At 29.8% G+C, this 21,398-nt stretch overlaps 1 protein-coding gene and 1 long non-coding RNA gene across 10 annotated transcripts in view; both read right to left on the reverse strand.

Annotated features, from left to right (window-relative positions):
* Window positions 1-292: 292 nt before the first annotated feature.
* Window positions 293-4,102, reverse strand: LOC127719837 (uncharacterized). Its single transcript, XR_007990501.1, has 2 exons — window positions 3,248-4,102; window positions 293-2,725 (listed from the first exon to the last, which is right to left on the reverse strand). It is a non-coding gene; the product is annotated as an uncharacterized LOC127719837 (long non-coding RNA).
* Window positions 4,103-5,221: 1,119 nt separating this feature from the next.
* Window positions 5,222-21,398, reverse strand: part of LOC127719801 (trichohyalin-like) — a 56,778-nt gene continuing 40,601 nt past the window's right edge. For 7 of the 9 annotated variants that reach the window (XM_052226086.1, XM_052226084.1, XM_052226082.1 and 4 more), the window contains exons 9-14: window positions 20,564-20,719; window positions 18,725-19,161; window positions 18,291-18,314; window positions 15,360-15,553; window positions 12,327-12,416; window positions 5,222-9,843 (exon numbers count right to left, since the gene is read on the reverse strand). In XM_052226086.1, coding sequence (XP_052082046.1) covers window positions 9,677-9,843; window positions 12,327-12,416; window positions 15,360-15,553; window positions 18,291-18,314; window positions 18,725-19,161; window positions 20,564-20,719 — 1,068 coding nt within the window. In that variant the 3' untranslated portion in view covers window positions 5,222-9,676. The remainder of the gene's footprint in view (window positions 9,844-12,326; window positions 12,417-15,359; window positions 15,554-18,290; window positions 18,315-18,724; window positions 19,162-20,563; window positions 20,720-21,398) is intronic. The other 2 variants (XM_052226088.1, XM_052226083.1) reach the window with 2 other exon arrangements.

A 21,398-nucleotide genomic window follows, 5' to 3' on the forward strand; every position in this document is an offset into this window, starting at 1 on the left:
TGAAGTGACAGAATACAAGTTTGATACACTGGCATCACTATAAAACTAGTTTGAATGACATTTTATTGATATTATCAGAAATTATTAGGATAATAGCGAGTACGTTTTTAACACATGTCCGTTTCCGTATCGTATCTTTATTACCTATGACCCGACGATAAAATCGGCTACAATTAGGTAGTGTCAAGTCCCGTCAATATATATGTTCCTGTTCCACATCACCATATTTTTATATCAACATACCTTTCAATACCTTTGATAAAACCATATAAAACAGAAAATAAGACATGAATCAGGTAAAGAATTTTTATATCTTAATTCAGCATAGTCAACAAAACATGTATAGTAAAATTCAAATATACAAGGTAATGTACAAGAAAAATTATATTAATATACATTTGTATAAGGAAATGTACAAAATTTGAATAATATTTATATGCAAATATACAATAAGTCGTCAACAAAAAGGAAAAATATAACAAACAAGAATTATTTTAATATCTTGACAGGAACACATAAATCTACTGTTATTTTATATATCATCTACATAATCTAAGGAACAAAATAGCAATATATAATTGGTCAAAAACAAACTATTTTGCCAATGTTTGTTTGTCTATAATTAACTCCACCCTTAAGCAAATGAAAATACCGCTTTTCTGGATCAGGAACGCTCAAAACCCAAAAATTTTAAAGCAAGTGATGTTTAGGTTACCTATCCTGATTTTGCCTGCTCTACATGTTGAACCAATAAACAAATAGATATGGTTAAAAAAAAAATTCAATATGTCCTTGTATAATAAAACTAGACAATTATTGAAATTTTAGGGTATCACCACTCTTTTTCATATATTTTGAATCTTTTTTAAATTTTCACAAAAATTATGGTTTTAATGGAACAATGTCCAATTGAAATTTCAAGTTACATGCAGGTTTTATATGTAAATAAACAGACATCAAAAACATGAACGCAAAGGTTGGATTTGAAATATACACCACAGGCTGCCCATTTTACGTGCTTTCTATTAAAACATCAATTTACTATATTAAAAGTGGTTGCATAGTATGTAACAGGCATTATCTACATGGTAAGCTGAATGAGTTTTCATATTATATGGTATACATTAATATATCTATATTCATGGGATTGAATCATCATAGATAATCTAAAGTGTTGTTATCAGACAAAGATTTCATCACATTAAAGGTGTTAACTCTATTAAGAATAAAGAAAAGATTACATTTTTTCTATAAATTTTGAAAGACTGACATTTTGAAGGGGAGCTTAAATATAACTTTTCTTATAAAAAACTTTAAAGAATGCCCTATCTTAATTATCATTATATGATTATGAGCAGTTATTCTATGGTAAAGAGTTGACACATTGCCAGAAAAAGGTATAAAACACTGTTTATACAACAAATGAAAAAAACATTTTCTCAGGTTGAAATCTCCACTTCCGGAGGTTTTAAATTGTTGTCAATATTGAAATCAAAGGTCAACACTCCATTGAGCATTATTTTCTTTATACATTAAAACACATTTATTAAATATAATAAGGAAAGCCTATCCTATTTCTAAAACTTTGACCAAAGTCGTAATGCTAGATTTTCTGATATAATAAGACATCTGTAAATAAAATGCTTCGCTGGGCGCAGCTTTATACGACCGCAGAGGTCGAACCCTGAACAGTTGGGGCAAGTATGGACACAACATTTAAGCTTGATACAGCTCTGAATTTGGATTGTGATTAAATATTTGACACAGCATAGGTTTCTGACACAGAAAGAATGTGGTCTAAGAACTTCAATTTTTTTAATTTACCTATTATTGTCCAATGTCCAAAATCAAAATACATGGTTAGATTCAGCATATCAAAGAACCCCATATATTCAATTTTTGTTGAAATCAAACAAAGTTTAATTTTGGACCCAAACTTGGACAAACTTGAAAACTGGTCCCATAATCAAAAATCTAAACACATGTTTAGATTCAGCATATCAAAGTACCCCAAGAATTCAATTTTTGTTAAAATCAAACTAAGTTTAATTTTGGACCCTTTGGACCTTAATGTAGACCAATTTAAAAAACGGGACCCAAAATTAAAAATCTAAAAACACGGTTAGATTTGGCATATCAAAGAACCCCAATAATTCAATTTTTGATGAAATCAAACAAAGTTTAATTTTGGACCCTTTTGACCTCAATATGAACCAAATGATAGCGGGCCCACAAAATAAAAAATCTAAATACATGGTAAGATTCAGCATATCAAAGAACCCCATATATTCAATTTTTGTTGAAATCAAACAAAGTTTAATTTTGGACCCCAATTTGGACCAACTTGAAAACTGGGCCAAAAATCTAAAATCTAAATACATGTTTAGATTCAGCATATCAAAGAACCCCATATATTCAATTTTTGTTGAAATCAAACAAAGTTTAATTTTGGACCCCAACTTGGACCAACTTGAAAACTGGTGCCATAATCAAAAATCTAAACACATGTTTAGATTCAGCATATCAACGAACCCCAAAAATTCAATTTTTGTTAAAATCAAACTAAGTTTAATTTTGGACCCTTTGGACCTTAATGTAGACCAATTTAAAAAACGGGACCCAAAATTAAAAATCTAAATACACGGTTAGATTTGGCATATCAAAGAACCCCAATAATTCAATTTTTGATGAAATCAAACAAAGTTTAATTTTGGACCCTTTTGACCTCAATATGAACCAATTTGATAGCGGGCCCACAAATAAAAAATCTAAATACATGGTAAGATTCAGCATATCAAAGAACCCCACATATTCAATTTTTGTTGAAATCAAACAAAGTTTAATTTTGGATCCCAATTTGGACCAACTTGAAAACTGGGCCAAAAATCTAAAATCTAAATACATGTTTAGATTCAGCATATCAAAGAACCCCATATATTCAATTTTTGTTGAAATCAAACAAAGTTTAATTTTGGACCCCAACTTGGACCAACTTGAAAACTGGGCCCATAATCAAAAATCTAAACACATGTTTAGATTCAGCATATCAAAGAACCCCAAGAATTCAATTTTTGTTAAAATCAAACTAAGTTTAATTTTGGACCCTTTGGACCTAAATGTAGACCAATTTAAAAACGGGACCCAAAATTAAAAATCTAAATACACGGTTAGATTTGGCATATCAAAGAACCCCAATAATTAAATTTTTGATGAAATCAAACAAAGTTTAATTTTGGACCCTTTTGACCTCAATATGAACCAATTTGATAGCGGGTCCACAAATAAAAAATCTAAATACATGGTTAGATTCAGCATATCAAAGAACCCCAAGAATTCAATTTTTGATGAAATCAAACAAAGTTTAATTTTGGACCCTTTTGACCTCAATGTGGACAAAGTTGATAACGGGGCCCAAAAATCAAAAATCTAAATACATGGTTAGATTCAGCATACCAAAGAACCCCATATATTCAATTTTTGTTGAAATCAAACAAAGTTTAATTTTGGACCCCGATTTGGACCAACTTGAAAACTGGGCCCATAATCAAAAATCTAAATACATGTTTAGATTCAGCATATCAAAGAACCCTAAAAATTCAATTTTTGTTAAAATTAAACTAAGTTTAATTTTGTACCCTTTTGACCTTAATGTAGACCAATTTGAAAACGGAACCAAAAATTAAGAATCTAAATACACGGTTAGATTCGGCATATCAAAGAACCCCAATAATTCAATTTTTGATGAAATCAAACAAAGTTAAATTTTGGACCCTTTGGACCTCAATGTGGACCAATTTAAAAACGGGGCCCAAAATCCAAAAACTTAATACACGGTTAGATTCAGCATATTAAAGAACCCCAAGAATTCAAGAATAAAACCCCATTGAAATTGATCAAGAAATAAGCAATTTATACGAAGTATCTTCTTTTGCACAATACTGTGCAATTGAATATTTCTTGCTATTGTGCAATACTGTACAATTGACAATTTCTTGCTATTGCGCAATATTGTGCTATTGGATATTTCTTGCTATTGCGCAATACTGTGCAATTGAAGATTTCTTGCTATTGCGCAATACTGTGCAATTGAAGATTTCTTGCAATTGTGCAATTTTTTCTGTGCAATTGAAAATTTCTTGCTATTGCACAATACTTATTATATAATAATTTACACATCCTGTTTGGTGTGTATCTCCTACTATATCATTATTATTTGCTTTTAAATATTAATCAGAAATAACCAACTTAAAATGGAAAATTTTAAAAGAAAAAAAAAAAGGAAAAAAAGAAAAAAAAAGAAAAAAAAAAAATCCCCCCCCCAAATTTTTTGAACCCCCTTATGATTCATCACCTCCAAACTCAATCCCAGCCTTCCCTTTGTGGTATGGTACCTTGCAGTACAATTTCAGAGAGATCCATACACTTGAACACAAGTTATTGTCTGGAAACTAGAAAAATGCTTATTTTTGGCCCCTTTTTGGCCCCCTATTCCTAAACGTTTCGGGCAATTACCCACAAACTCAATTCCAGCTTTCCCTTTGTGATATGGAACCTTGTAGTACAATTTCAGAAATATCCAAACACTTACACACAAGTTATTGTCATGAAACTAGAAAAATGCTTGTTTTTTGCCCCTTTTTTGGCCCCTAATTCCTAAAATTTTGAGGCAATTACCCCCAAAATCAATTACAGCCTCCCTTTGTGATATGGAACCTTGTGGTACAATGTCAGAGAGATCCATACACTTACACACAAGTTATTGTCTGGAAGTTACAAAAATGCTTATTTTTGGCCCCTTTTTGGCCCCTAATTCCTTAACTGTTGGTACCATAACCCCCAAAATCAATCCCAACCTTCCTCTCGTGGTATTGAACCTTATGGTAAAATTTCATGGAGATCCATTCACTTAAACTAAAGTTAGAGTGCGAAAACCAATGTGTCTTCGGACGACGCCGGACGACGACGACGCCAACGTCATACCAATATACGACCAAAAAATTTTCAATTTTTGCGGTCGTATAAAAATACTTGGGAAAATGTACCAGTCAACATCATAATATATAACTTATCACTTTCTTTCGGCAAATTCATTCTACATTGGCTAGAGGTATAGGGGAGGGTTGAGATCTCACAAAACATATTTAACCCTGCCGCATTTTTGCGTCTGTCCCAAGTCAGGAGCCTCTGGCCTTTGTTAGTCTTGTATGTTTTTTTATTTTAGTTCATTTATATGTTATGGAGTTTAGTGTGATGTCCATTTTCACTGAACTAGTACACATTTTTATATAAGGGCCAGCTGAGGCCCGCCTCCTGGTGCAAGGTTTTCTCGCTGTGTTGAAGACCCATTGGTGGCCTTCGGCTGTTTTTATGCTCTTTGGTCGGGTTGTTGTCTCTTTGACACATTCCCCATTTCCATTCTCAATTTTATTGGTCTACATTTGGAATCCCCCTCCCTTCCTCCCTCCCTCAGTGAGACTTTATTTTCACATTTTCTTGTTCATATCTCTAGTCCTTCTTATACCTTTAATTTATAAGATGGACATATTTTCATGATTATATCTTTATTTAAGAATTTAGAAGAAAAAACCTTTGTGAAATGTACCACTTTACAATATTTGGATGTTAATATTCTGAGTCTATGATTTGGAGAATATACATAACAGAATTATCAATGATGAAAATTAATAAAAAAAATGAATAACAAAACTATGATGATAAAATAAGTACTGTTTTTTATATTAATTCCACATAATGAAGTAACTACTTACAAACATGATAAATGACATATTTTACTGTCAGAAAAATACAATTTCAACAAAAAAATTCTTTCTTAAAAAAAAAAAAGAGTATGGAATGTCAAAATTAATATCTGGAATTTATTGCAATGAAATTCAATATACCATGGGGTCAAACTGTTGGAAAATATATTAGTTTATAAGCAAAAAAAAAATTAGGGAAAACTTATGAAATTAATTTGACTTATTGAAAATAACTTACACAGTGGCTTTGAACAACTTACATAGTTTTTTCATTAAGTTAAATGTCAGATATCTTATTCTTATTTTTTGTCAACTTTAAAGCTAATTAGGCATACAGCTCACATAGTCTTGTAAAGGTATGCTTCCAAAAATTATTTTTAATTTCATACATGTAGAAAACTTTTTTATGTAGTAGTGGTAACAAACTAGCTGATTTGATTATTTATATTTGAGTATTCAACCCCTTTAAACCATGGAAGCTCTTTAGCCTATCATGAATGATCGTACAGACATTGCACAGATGAAGAACAATAATTAAAATCATGCTCCATTAATATATAGTTATTTCTCATCATATTGTCATGTGGACAGCCACTAAAGGTTACACAATATACTCTAGTTTTGCTTGTTGTTGACTTCCTCGGTATAAAGGATAGTCATTTATTTTTAACCACAATCATAAAGTCCTATTTTGATATATTTCAAACCTTTGACATTCATATATGTATATTATTTCTATACTGCTGCAAAAACTAAAGTTGAAAATAATAAAAGATGACAAAGGAGTAGGTCCGGTAAGGGCCGATTTTGGCCTCAAATTCAGGTTCTTCTGATGAAAGATTTTGGACACTTTTTAAACACTTAAGTGTCTACTTCAGTCTATTCAATTAGTTTATGTGAAAGATTTGAACTGATTTAGTCATTAAATACGCTCAAATACAAGCTTAAATATGACAAATCTATCAAATATGCCATAATTTGTCACTTTTCAGATGGTTTTTGTCAAAAATGAAAGTGGCCGCATCCGTGTTCACTCTCAATCTTTATATATGTTATGTATTATCATCAAATACAACTTACATTTAAATATTAAGAATGAACACAAATGCGGCCACTTCCATTAAAGACAAAAACAGTATAAAATTTAACTCAAATGCTAAAATTGTGAAGATTTCATGATTTAGCATGACTTAATGATGCTAGTACCCGATATATGTGCATTGTTTTGTCAAAACAAGCCCATATTTATGCAGCAGAAGTATTCTACTTTCCAATAAATAGCTAAAAGTTTACATTTTAACAATTTTGTAAAACTGCTATATTTTGGGGCCAAAAAGGGGTCTTACTGGACCTACTCCTTTAAGAATGTCACATTTTAACAGCCAAACAATTTGCACCATATATGCCTACTCTGTATGGACAACTATGATTTTCCTGTTTTATATAAGTTAGGTTAAAGTTCCTACTGTGAAAATATCACCGAGACAGAAATAGTTACCGCAATCTTATTATCACTGCATGTGTCATTTTTGTGTGAGGTATATGCAAAAATTGAGTTATGCACCTTTAATAAATAAGTCAAGTGAACTAACACCTTCTATTGGTACAAGTTGGTAATCATCAATTGGAGTTGGACAACGAAGTATGCTGCAGTTGTCTTATGCACCTTTAATATGAATTATTATACATATGTACCAGTATATCCTTTTTTGTTATGACTTTTCCACAATATAAATGCTTCAGGTCCTTCAAACATTATCTTTATACCCAAATTATTCATATAAATTTTACTTTACATTTATAACATTGTCTATTTTCACTATCAAATAATAAAATCATGTTCATGTATAAATCTTCTGTGTCAATAATCTTATAAACATAACAAATCATTTATTATTACAAAACAATTCAAATGCAAAAGTGGTATTGATAACTTTAAGCTTTACAATATAACAACCTTCATAAGTACACATTTTGAGAGAGAAAATATACATTTCCCAAAATTTCACAACAATACAGCACAAATCAGCTGAAATTCTCGAGTTTTTTTGTTATTTATCCAATGTGTAAAACATTTTTCTGAAAAAAAAAACAACTTCCTTAAAAACCCAGAAACTGTCAATTTAAAAAAAAATGCAAACATTTCTTATATACATAAAAGAGAATAAAGATATATATAAGTCAATGAGACAGCAACCTATCAAAATCATTAATCAAAAAAGAGACACCTACATCAATTTTACTTGATATTTTACAACCCTTTCCCTTAACTGTAAACACTGGAATTCAACTATAACATTGTGGTATGAAACCAAAATGTGGTAATTTTATAAAATATTCAACAAGGCTAGACCTTTAGGCCAAGGTGATCTACCAAAATGGTAACTTTTATATCCTTGCTGAACCCCAATTTGATGCACTAGTGATTTCAACATTTCTCGAAAATAAAGTTCCATATTATTCTCTTAAACAATGTTACAGAGCACATATACCGGTACACATGAACAATATACGAATAAGTGATGCATGTATGAAATAAATACAAATAAACAAGTTTCTAAACATGTGGAACAACCTTCTCTTGGATGATCTTAATAAAATTATAGAGTTCTTGTAATAGAACTGCTTTGTTTAAAGAAACAATTGTTCAAATTTTAAAATGTTTTCATTTTTGTGACAAAATTGGGGGAGCAGATTTTTTCAAACATTATAAAGTAGCTACGTGACATAGCATATTGGTGTTGAATGAGGTATAGAATAACTAATATATGACAATAGTAACTTCTAAGTATAGTTATCAGATATTTGAACGTTGAATGACTTGTGATTTCAAATTTCCTGTTTTATTTTGTTCAAACTGAACATTTCTTTTAAATCATAACATAATTTTAGGGGTCTGTAAAATAGAATATTTAAGGATGAAGGATTTTTTAAAGATACTTACCTAAAATATACCAAATTTTGATAGAAAACTTAACTTGACAACCAAAAAATTAAAAGATAATTAACAACCAACAAATAACATATCTATAGTCCTAAAATTATATTGTGTTTAAATTATTTACCAATATGCAAATATATTATTTCTAACCAGTAATTGAATAAAATGAATATTCATTTTGTTTGAATACAGTAAAAATGGTTCAACAGTTCTGAAATTCAAAACTTCATTTTTTGTGTAGGTCATTTTAGTATAATCAATACATTTCATATCTCGAAACAATAGAGCAAATTTTATCCAGAAATTCTATATTAAATATCACAGAAACTACTTTTGTATAGTAAAAGACAAATTGAAAAAATAAAATATGGAATAACTTCTGAAGAAAATGAGATTACCCTGAAATTCATTACAATGAGTAATAGTCACAAAGAAAAAATAACATTATTTGCAAGTATTATTTTACAGTAGTTTAAAAAGTATTTAACATTACAAATTGAAATATTACCACAGCTAAAGAGGCTGCTCTCATTTTTGACAGGGTGAAGCAAGTTTTCCTCTTTGATTGGCATATAAAATATAGACCCTGTCAAATTTGAAAGAATACAGAAAAATTTTAATTTCCCTTGAAAACTGTGGCATATGCCAGGTATACCTCAAGAAAATTCTTTTTGAGCAAGCTCTCATTAAATTGGGAGCCAATATATTGCAAGCAACAACACAGCTTAGACATAAGCTCTACAACCTTTGTATAAAATACTGAAGATTCATTTAGATTGATTTTCATAGGTAAAAAATTTCATTGGATACCAAATTTCTTGGTCTTGATAAAATCTACACAAGACGCTTTAGTATATTTGTATTTTGTTTGACACTTTAATTTGGGGTTCATGTTAACCCATGAAATCATAGAAAATTGATGCCCAATGAATAACAATGAATCCAATAAAAATAAATTATCATTTGATTACAATTTCTACTGCTGTTTGCAGTTTCCTTGTTTGTCCTTCTTTGAATTCCCAATTGAAGATTTTCTTGTCTTCTGTTTATCTGATGCTGACCTTCTTTGACCTTGAACTGGTTGGAATTGACTTATAACTGGTCCCTCTTCAGAAAAACTATCATTTGCTCCTCCCATTCGGTCTGCAATTCAAGAAATGCCTTCAGTTCAATTACATTAACATGAATCTATCTTTTGAACTATGCCATTTGACATCTATTTGTTAGACATCATAGAAATTATCTACTCATGCAATTTCTCTCGAAGTAATAGTTCATTAAATGCAGGACATATAAAAATAATAGGTTATTTTCAGTAAAATATCGACTTTTTAGTATGAGGCTTAGAAACTAAAAAGTGAAAGCCACAACAAGCCATTCAAAAATTTTATGCTGAATACAAAAAAAGTTGATATTTTCTGACATATATCTAAGATTGTTTATAAATTGCAGCTAAAAGTTGCTACAATTATAGCCATATAAAAGTTAACACAAAAATATGACTTATTTTCCATCCCTAAATGAGCCCCTCATTGTGAAGAAAAGTGATGTGACATGTGATTGACCTTGTACGTATAATTACACATTTGAAGTGTTCCAGCAGCAGTATAAAAATCCTTCCTAATTAGTTTGGTTGAAAAATATTGTTTGCAATCATCTATATAACACATATTGGAGGTTCTAAAGTAAAAGTTAAAAAGCTCTCAGTGCTAAAAATACAGAAATTTCTGTATGCATTTATCATTGAGATTGGTGAAAAATGGTCCAGAATTGAAGATTTATAGCGATCTTAGGAAATGCTGCATACACATAATGCTTTCAAAATTTAAAATAAAGTTCTAAATTTTGCAAAACATACATGAAATTTTTGCAATAAGAAATACATCGCAACTATGTTCTGAATTTACAGCATTAAACTATATTTTTAACAGTAAATGTATTAGAACAAACAGACACTACTCTCTGCATTAATTGAAATCCGTAAAGTAGTATCCATGATCTCTGAAAAGTTGTCATAAAATTTTCTATACAGATGTCAAATAGAAATAAAATTGGCACTGTACCTTTAACTTTTCATCAAGTCATTTTTTGAGGATACAAAAGGCATCAATCAGCACTAAGGTAGATGGCTAGACCATGATGTTACGAGTGCATGTTTCTCTATGAAAATTTATATAGGTGGAGTTCCTTTTGATTTTATACATATAAATATTTTTGTTAATTTATTGCAACCTCATCTTTAATAATGTTTTTCTTTTCATAAAAGTATTACCTTTTGAGTAAGTTGAGGACACACAATTACGCAAATGTAATGATTGAAACAGATTTCCACATAAAAAAGTGGACCATGCTGTTCTAGTTTGACTCGATCTCTCTGATTAACCCTACTGTAAGGTGACAGTGCCCATATGTTGATGTTTTCAAAGAGGATGCTGTATTGACCCAAACATTGCATAGATTTTTTATGTTATCTGTGACTTTTCTGTGTTGGAAATTGGACACAGTAATACGGATTATCTTGGAACTAGAGTATTGAAGTAAATAAGCATTCTGTTTGGTTAAATTACAAATAACCATATACTGTAGCTCAAAGCAATTAAAATGTATATTGTAACTAATAATTTCAGAACACAAATATACAGAAACAACATAAAGAAAAATTTAAGCAGAATTAAAGCAAGCTTGTAGTAGGTAAAAACAGCATTCTTGTTTCAAGAGCATGCACACTTTGGTTCAGCTAAGAATACCAAAAACAACAACATGAACTATGAAGGACAATATTATTCACCTCAGAACATATGTGTCCAACCAAATTACGGTACTTTGACTTAGTATAATTTGTTAGAGTTAACTTATCTACCCCTAGAAAGATTGACTTTTAAAGGCATTATTAAATTATTAACTAAACAAAAACAAATTTAAATAAAAGCAACAGTAGAAGTGCATGCTTTAAATATGAGGAATTTAAATTGCAAATAAAAATTCCCAACATAATCTGAGGCAAATTCAGGTTTACTTATATAATCAATATTAGTACATTATCTTCAATTCTTTATTTTCAATGAATGTCTCTTGTAATGAGCTTGTTGTTCTAAGACTGAGAAGAATTTCAAGCAAAACAATTGATAACATAGTTTATATGCCAGATATACATTCTAGATTAAAAAGAATCAATTGTTGAATCTTCTTTATATTTTAATTTTTTACCATCTTAAGGCCACACCAATTTCCTTTTAAGGTTTTAGATTTTAGGCATGCAAAAAATTGTTTAAGCTGGTAAATTTTGTTTATTTTTTTTTTTATTACAAAATGATGGAATGGTACAAATAAGATTTATTTTCTTTTTCTTCTTAAATATTTTCCTTTAAAATTGAACCAGGAAAATTTAAAAAAAACATCTTCAAACTGAATTGGTATGGCTTTAAAACTGGTTGTCTTTTTAAGCTTTACAAATATGACAACCGAATTGAAGACAATATTTCCCACCCAATCCTCATTTCAAAATTTAAAGGTCAATCGAGAATGTATTTCATTTAGAAATTTGTAAGTAATAGATGTCTATATGTTGTGTATATATGTTTATATGAATATTAAAAGTTTCAGAAAGTTAGTAAAACTAATACTACCATGATAGTTGTTGGCAGCTAAAGGGTTCCAACTTCCTTTTGGTCTGCGAAGACTTCCACGTAAACTGGGGTCCCATTCCAGGTCGAATTCTAGTGCAACACAGAAATGAACTCAAGAGAAAGTGCTTTGTAAAATATGTGTGATAATGAAATAATATGAAATGAAGTATGAATGATATGATTTGATTTTTATAAGTTAGTATGATTTTGTTTGATAGCAATGTGCAATTTTCATATCGAACGGTGAACTAATTACTTTTTTATATTTGTTTCAGAATCATCAATAGTCCATATCAAGTCATTCAGTACAGTGGATTCCTTTATTTTTGTGGATACCAATTTTAGTGGATTGAAGAATTATATTTTTTTTTTAGATATTGGATCTTGTGGTATTGACAAATTCTGCATTCTGGCCTAAGGAAATTTTGACTTCGTTAAACACTAAAATTCATGGTTCACCAACAAATACCCATGAAATCCAAGAATAAAATAAATATGAAAAAATTTGAAAACTTAAAACATCATACATTGCGAAAAAAAAAAATATCAGATTGCTTGACACGAAACAAAAAGCACTTGAAATGCTAGGGAATACTGTGGATTCATTTATCTTAGTGGATACTAATTTTTGTGGATTGAGAAAATATAGTATTTTAATGTATACTAGATTTTATGGCTGCAACACAGTCTGGTATACAAGCTAAGGCTACAGTAAATTTTTACTATGTTGAGTACTTAAATTAGTGGTTCATCTATGACCAAAATCATAGAAAATTGGTAACTAATGAACAATTATGAATCCAAAGGAAACTTTAAAGAAAAAGAACTTTTAACGCTGTTCTTTATCTTGAATGTTGATGGGGAGGTCTTTCAGAAATGCACACTTAAAATGATGATCAAGGCAGATCTATAAGTCAACATGAAATTGGTCCAAAATGTCCAATTTTATGTTTACTAAGATAACTGAAAGCACAGGTTTCCTCTAAAAAATTATTCGGGACATTTAATAAATTCTAAAGTAATATTTAGACCTACAGGCAAATTTAAACTTTTTATCAATCAAAATCTGTACAAACAATTAAACTGACATAATAAATAGTGCTTTCAAATAAAATCATTAATTTCATCCAATAATAATTTCATGTATTTTACATCATCAGTATTCCTGATGTTCATTTGCCTGATTAGAGAATTACTCTACTACAACAAAGCGTAATTTGTATTAAAAATCTAATAATCCATGCATTGTTTACTCAAGTGTTAACTTTAAACAAATAACAAATAAACAAAACAGAAAAACATTTGAAGCAGAAAATCCTCAACATTTATTGATATTTTAAAAATGTTTGTCTACATACATAATGCATCTCTCGCTCAATTCTAGTATTGCAGACATAAGAGATATATGTTTATTTATGTTGTGAAGTTAAAGTAATAAGTTTGCAAAGGAGTACAAAACTGACTGACTAATAGACAGACGGACCAGGAATTTTAACCCCCCTCCTAATATCCAAGGGGAAGACATAAAATGACCTGTTAAAATTTTTTAATTCATATCAAAGGTTAAAATAAACATAGAACTTTCATAGAAATTAGAATGCAAGGGCGTCTTTTATAAATTTTTTGTAAAACTGAACATGAAAAAAACTTAGCAAACACAAAAACAGGTAACATCAATATTAAATAATAATGCAACTAAATATACTTACATAGACACAGCTTTAAACCATGCAAATATTGGATAGATGAAAACCACAATAAACATGAATGTAATGTGTCTGTTGGTATGTTAATTGAACTGAATAATTTGTGTATAAGTTTCAATGTGTACAAAAATCAGGAAGAATTAATAGATGTGGGGTTAGTTTCAATGTGACGGCAAACCTGTGACACAAATAATCACAACATATAGAGGGCAGATCAGAATGATGTGCTATAAACCAGAATTTAAGAAGGAATTGTGACTATTTTGCAAGATTGATAATGATGTGGATGATACATGAATGACATATGTACATGTATGATGTGTGTGTAAATCTTAAAATACATTAAGGGGTTTTCCATTAAAATGGACGTAAGAGTGTAGAAAGGGGTTTAAAAAATCCCCCCACAACCAACACACCAACTTCTTGGAGTAATTTAGCATACATCAAATGAACATTTAATCATAAATCTATGACTAATGTCCATAGATGTCCAAAATCAAAACATCTCTTCCTACCAATCCTCAAGTATTTTAATGGAATATCCCTCAGTATGGTTAGTACCCCTTTCCCTGTATATTATAGATGCAGTAACAAGATACTCTTGAAGAGGAATTATAACCTGATTTATTTTTTTCATGGATACTAATTATTATTGTATGAGGAAATTAGTATTTTTGTGGATGTTTGATTTCTTAAATTATACAAAATTTGAATACGAGCCTAAAAGAAATTTGAATGTTGTCAAACATTTAAATTTTGGTAAAAATTTACTTACAAAATCAAAGAAAATCAGTACCCCATAAATTATTATGAATCTATATAGCATTTAAAAAAAAAATACAATATGACACGGTAAAAAATCAATATAAAAGTTTTCTTAATTATTTTTTTTAATACAGGGATCTTCAAGAGTATCCTGGAATGCAATGCATTGCTTTTGTAAATTGACAATTTTGTATCACAGTTTTTAATTGTTAAATAAATAAGTTGCATTAGAAAATTTCATGAACCTTTACCATCACAACATATAAATTGAAAGTTAAACACATCACATTTAAAAAACACAAAATCATAGTTTGTATGTTTTTTGGCATGTTATTTTGAACCAATGCAGACACCATGCTTAGAAATAAGGGTAATTTATAGTGTTAGATAACATCACAATCATGTAACATAGAAAAGAAAACATATTACCAAATGTGGTGGTCCAAGCATTTCAGTATTACAAAATAAGTTATCTTTCATAATTTTTGAAAAACATGAAAGATGCTTATTTCAAATTCATTAAAACTAATAATTTTCTTGGACTTGTTTTTGCCAATCTTACCTTCGGGTAAAGGCATAGATGATGATAACACTGGCATTTTCATGTTAGTTTCGTCATGTGATCCATTTCTAGGTTGTCTTTTGTAAGTAGGATCTATTGCAGCTGCTATATTAAAACCAAGGGGATTACTAACTGCATAATGGTTACCATTTTGTTGGCTATTTACTCTGGGATTTGAGGGAGGTGGTGGTGCTCTGTAATTAGATATATATTTATCGAAATTATTTTGAACATAAATTACACAGTAATGAAATCCTGACATGTCATGAGATAGAAAACAAATATATATATTATGACTACTGTATTTTCAGAAATCAATTCGTGCTTTTATAATGGCAAAATCTAATTAATCATTTTCAAAAATGTTATGAAGGAAAATTTCTTCTCAAATTATGAATGCAAGTTTTTATTATTGCAAACATGATACTGTCTCATTTTTTGTATTCATAAAAATATCATAAAAATTTTTGAGTTAAGAGTACTTAATATATAGTGTTCTGTTGCAGGCCTACATTACAATAAATATCATTCTGAATATGCATGAAATATTTCCCAGTAGACAATAAGCAAGCACCAATCAATCAATTAATGAATCATACATTACAATATATGAAAGGCAACTGGATTTTTTTTTTAGAAAAATTAATCTCTATGACGAAAACAAACAAAACAACTGTTGACAAGACAGCAATCCAACAGAAAGTCATTGAAATCATGTGAAAACTGTGTATTACTGAAAATGGTTGACAAAAATGTTTAGTGAAATAATTGTGGATGATTAAATCATATATTAATGATTTTTAACTTCACTGGGCATGATGAATTATAAACAACACTTAAATATATGAATTATGAATATATCGAAATACTATACAGTGAAAAACGGAAACAAAACATTATCTCCCTTCCCAACAGAACTCTTCAATATTAGGAAAGTTCTCTGTGAGGAACAAATAATTATTAGATCAAAAGATAACATTTGGTTAATAAAATAGTAAAAAACAAATAACAATAAAAACGAGTAATCATATAATTTTATCATTTCCGTCTAAATATATATATGTATATGTATGAAAAAATAAGGATATGTGGAACAATTGCCAACAAAACCTTGAATGGCTGAAATAAAAATTTAAAGCTTTTTTTCATTTTTCAAAGCAGCATGGGATTTCTACGTTTTGTAAATCAAAACAAAATTCCCTAGACACTTTTAGTGGTGTTAATGATACAAATAAATGGTCACCAATTACTTCCAATATCATATATAGCAACACAGTCTGATTAAGTACAGAACCTGTGTCCAAGCTTGGCTTTCAACGATCTGACAATACTCCTATCTATTTTCTGTTCTGGTGATTGTTACATCAGCCAATGATTTTTCAGCCTTTAAATTTTTGAAGGTGTGCATCTATATGACAAAAACAAAGGATTCTGAAAGATCTCTAAAACAGAAAGTAAACGAAGCATTGTCAGATTCTTGTAAGCGAAGCTTGGACACGGGATCTGAATTTTTATCAGATTGATAGCAACAATAATTTAACTAATATTTAATAGATTAACCGAACAATAATACATTATGCTAGGCTAATTATTTAAAGATCTGGTTGATAATCATTTGAGATTTTTTGTAAATTGATATGTTAGTACGTACTTATAAAATAGCTTTAAAGAATCTGATAAATAAAAAGTATATATATATCTATATTGTATAAGATATAGAAATATGATGAAATCTGTTAATAACTACAAGTGTCAGTAGGACACTATATCCATCTCATACAGCAAAGTTTACGCGAACAAGGGCTGTAAGGTACAGTTTGGGGCTTTATTTGACCCTTTAAATTTACCAAAAAATCAAAATAGCATGCTTGGTAATTTTTTATCATCTTGAATTTTGAAAATGAATAAAAAGAGAGGTGAGGTTTACATCATAAGACAGCAATCCTACAACAAATATTACCAAGGACATCTAGAGGACAACATGTGGTACCAACAATACCATAGGTCTAGCTCTAAAATTTCCAAAGCATAAAAAAGTTTCAGTCAGGTTTTTGACCTTTATTACAATGAGTTAAACAATTGTCTTGTGATAAAGTTACACTTTACAGTGAGCATTCATTTAAGGTTAACATTGTCCAATCAACAAAATTCATAAGAAAGCAGACTTTTCACTCATAATTTGGATAAATTAAAATAGTACTCAGCTGTTCTGTAAGGTTTTTTTAGGTGATAAACCATAATAAGATACAACTACGTTCCAAAATTCAGATCTATATCTGGAGAAATAGTTAAAGAAAAGTGCTAAAAAGTATTTTTTAAACTTTATAATTTCTTCAAAAATAATTTTAAAAGTTTATATTGATGGAAGGACAGACAAGGGTAAAACTATATGACACTTGTTAACAGTAGTATAATAAAAATATCTGATATTTCTTCCATGCAAAAAAGAAAAGAGATACAGTATCTTAATTTATTTGGCAGTGAAGATTCATAGATGTAATTCATTTGATTTTCAACTCTTTGAGACTGTATTTATGCATACATCTATCTTTTTTAATAAAAAAATTCCTTATGATAAAGAGATGCAGGTACTGTAAATTCAGAAATTTGTGTGTACATTTATCATTGAAGGTGAAGATTAATTGTTGCTTTTTCAGGAAAATCTACATAGAAATAAAGCTATTAAAATCTGCTAGTATCATATTTGCTAAACTTTACCCATCAAAATTTAAAACATTAAAAAATTTCAGATTTTACAGTAGCTCTCTTATGTGGAATTATTTCAATAAGAAATCCCCCTTAATCTTTAAATTTAACATATCTGAATCTGGTTTATTCCAAGGATGAATTACAGGAATGAACTGTATCCCTTCTTACTAGCTGTTTATGTCCTATACTCTTAAGAAATACTGCTTATACTGGAATATTTACCTGACTAGATCATTTCTTATTACGCTTTAAAATAATCGTTTTCAATAAGAAATATTGAAGTAAGTGAAATAAACTTTTACAACATTCTATTTAAAATAATAGCGTGTGCGTCAACAAAACTGAAAGTTTGTATAACAATATTCCTACGAACAAAACAATAAAAAAATATTTTCAAATTTCAATAGACCCAAAAAATGAAGACATGAACAAGTTACAATCTATTGCTCAGAAAAACTTTTTTTTAAGTATTTATTGATTGACAAACAATATGATATAGTATCACACAGAATTCTGATATGAAAACTCCCATCATTCAAGTATGATTTTTTCTTTTAACAATTAAAACAAAAATTAAACTGAACCCTGGAAAACATGACATCTATTTGGTAGTATTGAATGTACCATCTGATTCTCAAGAATCAAATCTTATTTACCTGTAAGGAAGTTCATCTTCACTGTGGTAACTTCCTGGAGGTGAAGGTGATGGGATCATTTCATCTGAACGATTTGATGGAAGTCTTCGTCTTTCATGTTGATAATTTTGTGTCTCTCGGGCAGAATTAAGTACCCATTGTTCAACACTATGCACTGAATGTGATGGAACTTCATTAGGTGTAGGAAGTCGAGGTCGGTTTAATGGATCTAATGACTGTTGCCTTGACGGTTGTCGTTGGGAATTCCTTGACGATGTTGTGCTCTGCTCTGATTCAGGAGTTCGAGGTTGTTGGGAAGACCTATTTTCTATTGACTGTATAAAACTGTCTCTGCGTAATCTATGATGGTCATGTGACCTATTGACAGGTGGATCTGAGGAGATTCGTTTTCCAGGTAAATCAGGAAGTGGTCTTGTTGCAGGATTGGTCATTTGCATCTGAATAAGTATAGTTAACAATAATTCATTGAAAGAATTTGTAACACCTTTATATAAAGGTCCCCATTGGTACTAGAGGAAACTGACCTGATAAGAGAGACGACCTTTGAATCAAGGTTCAAAATGCATAAATGTCACTACAGCAGGACAAGAAGAGAAGTACCTAACAAGACAGGTTTTTCTTTCCCTTACAGTACTAGTGGATTCATTATTATTCATGGGATATCAACTTTCATGGATTCTGTGGGAAAGGTGAACCACCAATTCAAATGTTCAATGAAGTACACATTTTCTATAGGCATGTATGCAGACTAAGGTAAAACCATGAAAGGAGAAGGTCCGGTAAGGGCTTGTTTTGGCCTAATATTAGAAGTACATCTAATGAAAGATTTTTGACATTTTTCAAACACGTAAGTGTCTACTTCAGTCGATTCAATTAGTGTTTGTAAAAGATTTGGACTGATTTGGTTATTAAAGACGCTCAAATAGAGGCTTCAATATGAAAAATCTATCAAATATGCCATAAAACGTCACTTTTCAGATGATTTTTGTCTAAAATGAAAGTGGCAGCATTCGTGTTCAGTCTCAACCTTTATATATGTTATGTATTATAATCAAATACAACATATATTTAAATATTAAGACTGAACACAAATGCGGCTACTTCTTTATTTTAACAACTTCGATTTTAGACAAAAACCGCCTTAAAATTAGCACAAATGCTAAAATTGTGATGATTTCAGTAATATTGCATCAATTTATGATGCTATTACCTGATGCATGTGCATTGTATTGTCAAAATCAGCCCATATTTATGGAACAGAAGTATTCTTCTTTCCAATAAAAAGCTAAAAGGTTACATTTTAACAAATTTGTAAAAATGCTATATTTTGGGGCCAAAAAGGGGCCTACTCCTTTTAAAATATCCACAAACTTTTTTTTTTTTTTTTTACTCAATCCATGAAGATTCATGCATTTACATTCCTTTCCCAAGAAAGGATAATTTAGAGTTTTTTTGTGCGAATGTGCAGCTTACCCCTTCAGAAAATTACCCTGTACCTTATTCAAACAACTGCAACAACTCTATAGGAGCGGGATCACTTACAACATTAATCATGTAATGAAGACATTATTTTAACAACTTCGATTTTTAAACCATTCTGATTCAGTCCTAGTAAAGATTAAAATTTGAGACGTAAATCATGAATAACAAATGTCAAGATACCTTTAAATGAAAGCAAATCAATTGATGACCTTGATGATAGTATTCTATATTTTTTCCGCCTTTAAATTCTAGCTCATGTCTTTCAACAATTTATAGATTTTTTTTTTTTTAACAATTCACAGAATTTTTCTTTTTATCTTTTAAAAGAGTTTTCATTTTTCATAGATCTAGTAATACCTGTTGTTGTTGTCTTTTCACATCATCTTGCTGTTTTTTCTTTTCTTTTGCTCGTTTTGCCCTGAGTTTTTCTTGTTCCTGTATAATTTTTGCTAGTCGTTCATCTTGCTCCTCTATTTCCCGTAATTTGACACGATCAACTTCTGCTTTTGTTCTCTAATTAAACAATAAAAAATGTATATGTAGAGATGGCCATCACTTTTCAATTAATTCATATTTACATATAAAAAACTATGACACATAATTTTCTGCATCCTAATAAAGTATTATTTCTCCTAAGACAATGTTTTACCATGGCATTCATTACACAGAGAAATGGTGGAGGTATATCCAATTCTGATTTCCATATCCAATACAAAAAAAAATTAAATTTAACCTGATATCAGACAGACAAACACAAAAACAGACAAATTTCCCCACCAGGAAACAAAGTGCATCTATCCTAGGCAAGGCAAAAAAATGCAATTTTGAAACACATTCTTAACATTTATTTCACAAAATTTTTATTCATTCAATCTCTGGTAGTTCAAATATTTCACTTCTCTTTTTTTTTCATATTCATTATACAGTTAGACTTGTTCTTGTAAATGTATAAAATTTTTTATAAAAATCTGTATACTGTAAATTCAGAAATTATTGTGAGGATTTTCTTATCTCGAATGATGCATCTGTGTGACTATCCCAATAGTGTGAACTTGCATTCTAAAATCTGACACATATATTTGTATTCAGCTTTTCCTGTAATCGTAATAATTATTCTCACATTATGGTCTGTCATGTGGAAATTGCAATAATTTCTGAATTTACAGTACTTGGCCATGATATGTCATTGTCA

This window comes from Mytilus californianus, unplaced genomic scaffold, assembly GCF_021869535.1.
Source record: "Mytilus californianus isolate M0D057914Y unplaced genomic scaffold, xbMytCali1.0.p SCAF_11, whole genome shotgun sequence".
Classification (NCBI taxonomy): Eukaryota; Metazoa; Mollusca; class Bivalvia; order Mytilida; family Mytilidae; genus Mytilus; species Mytilus californianus.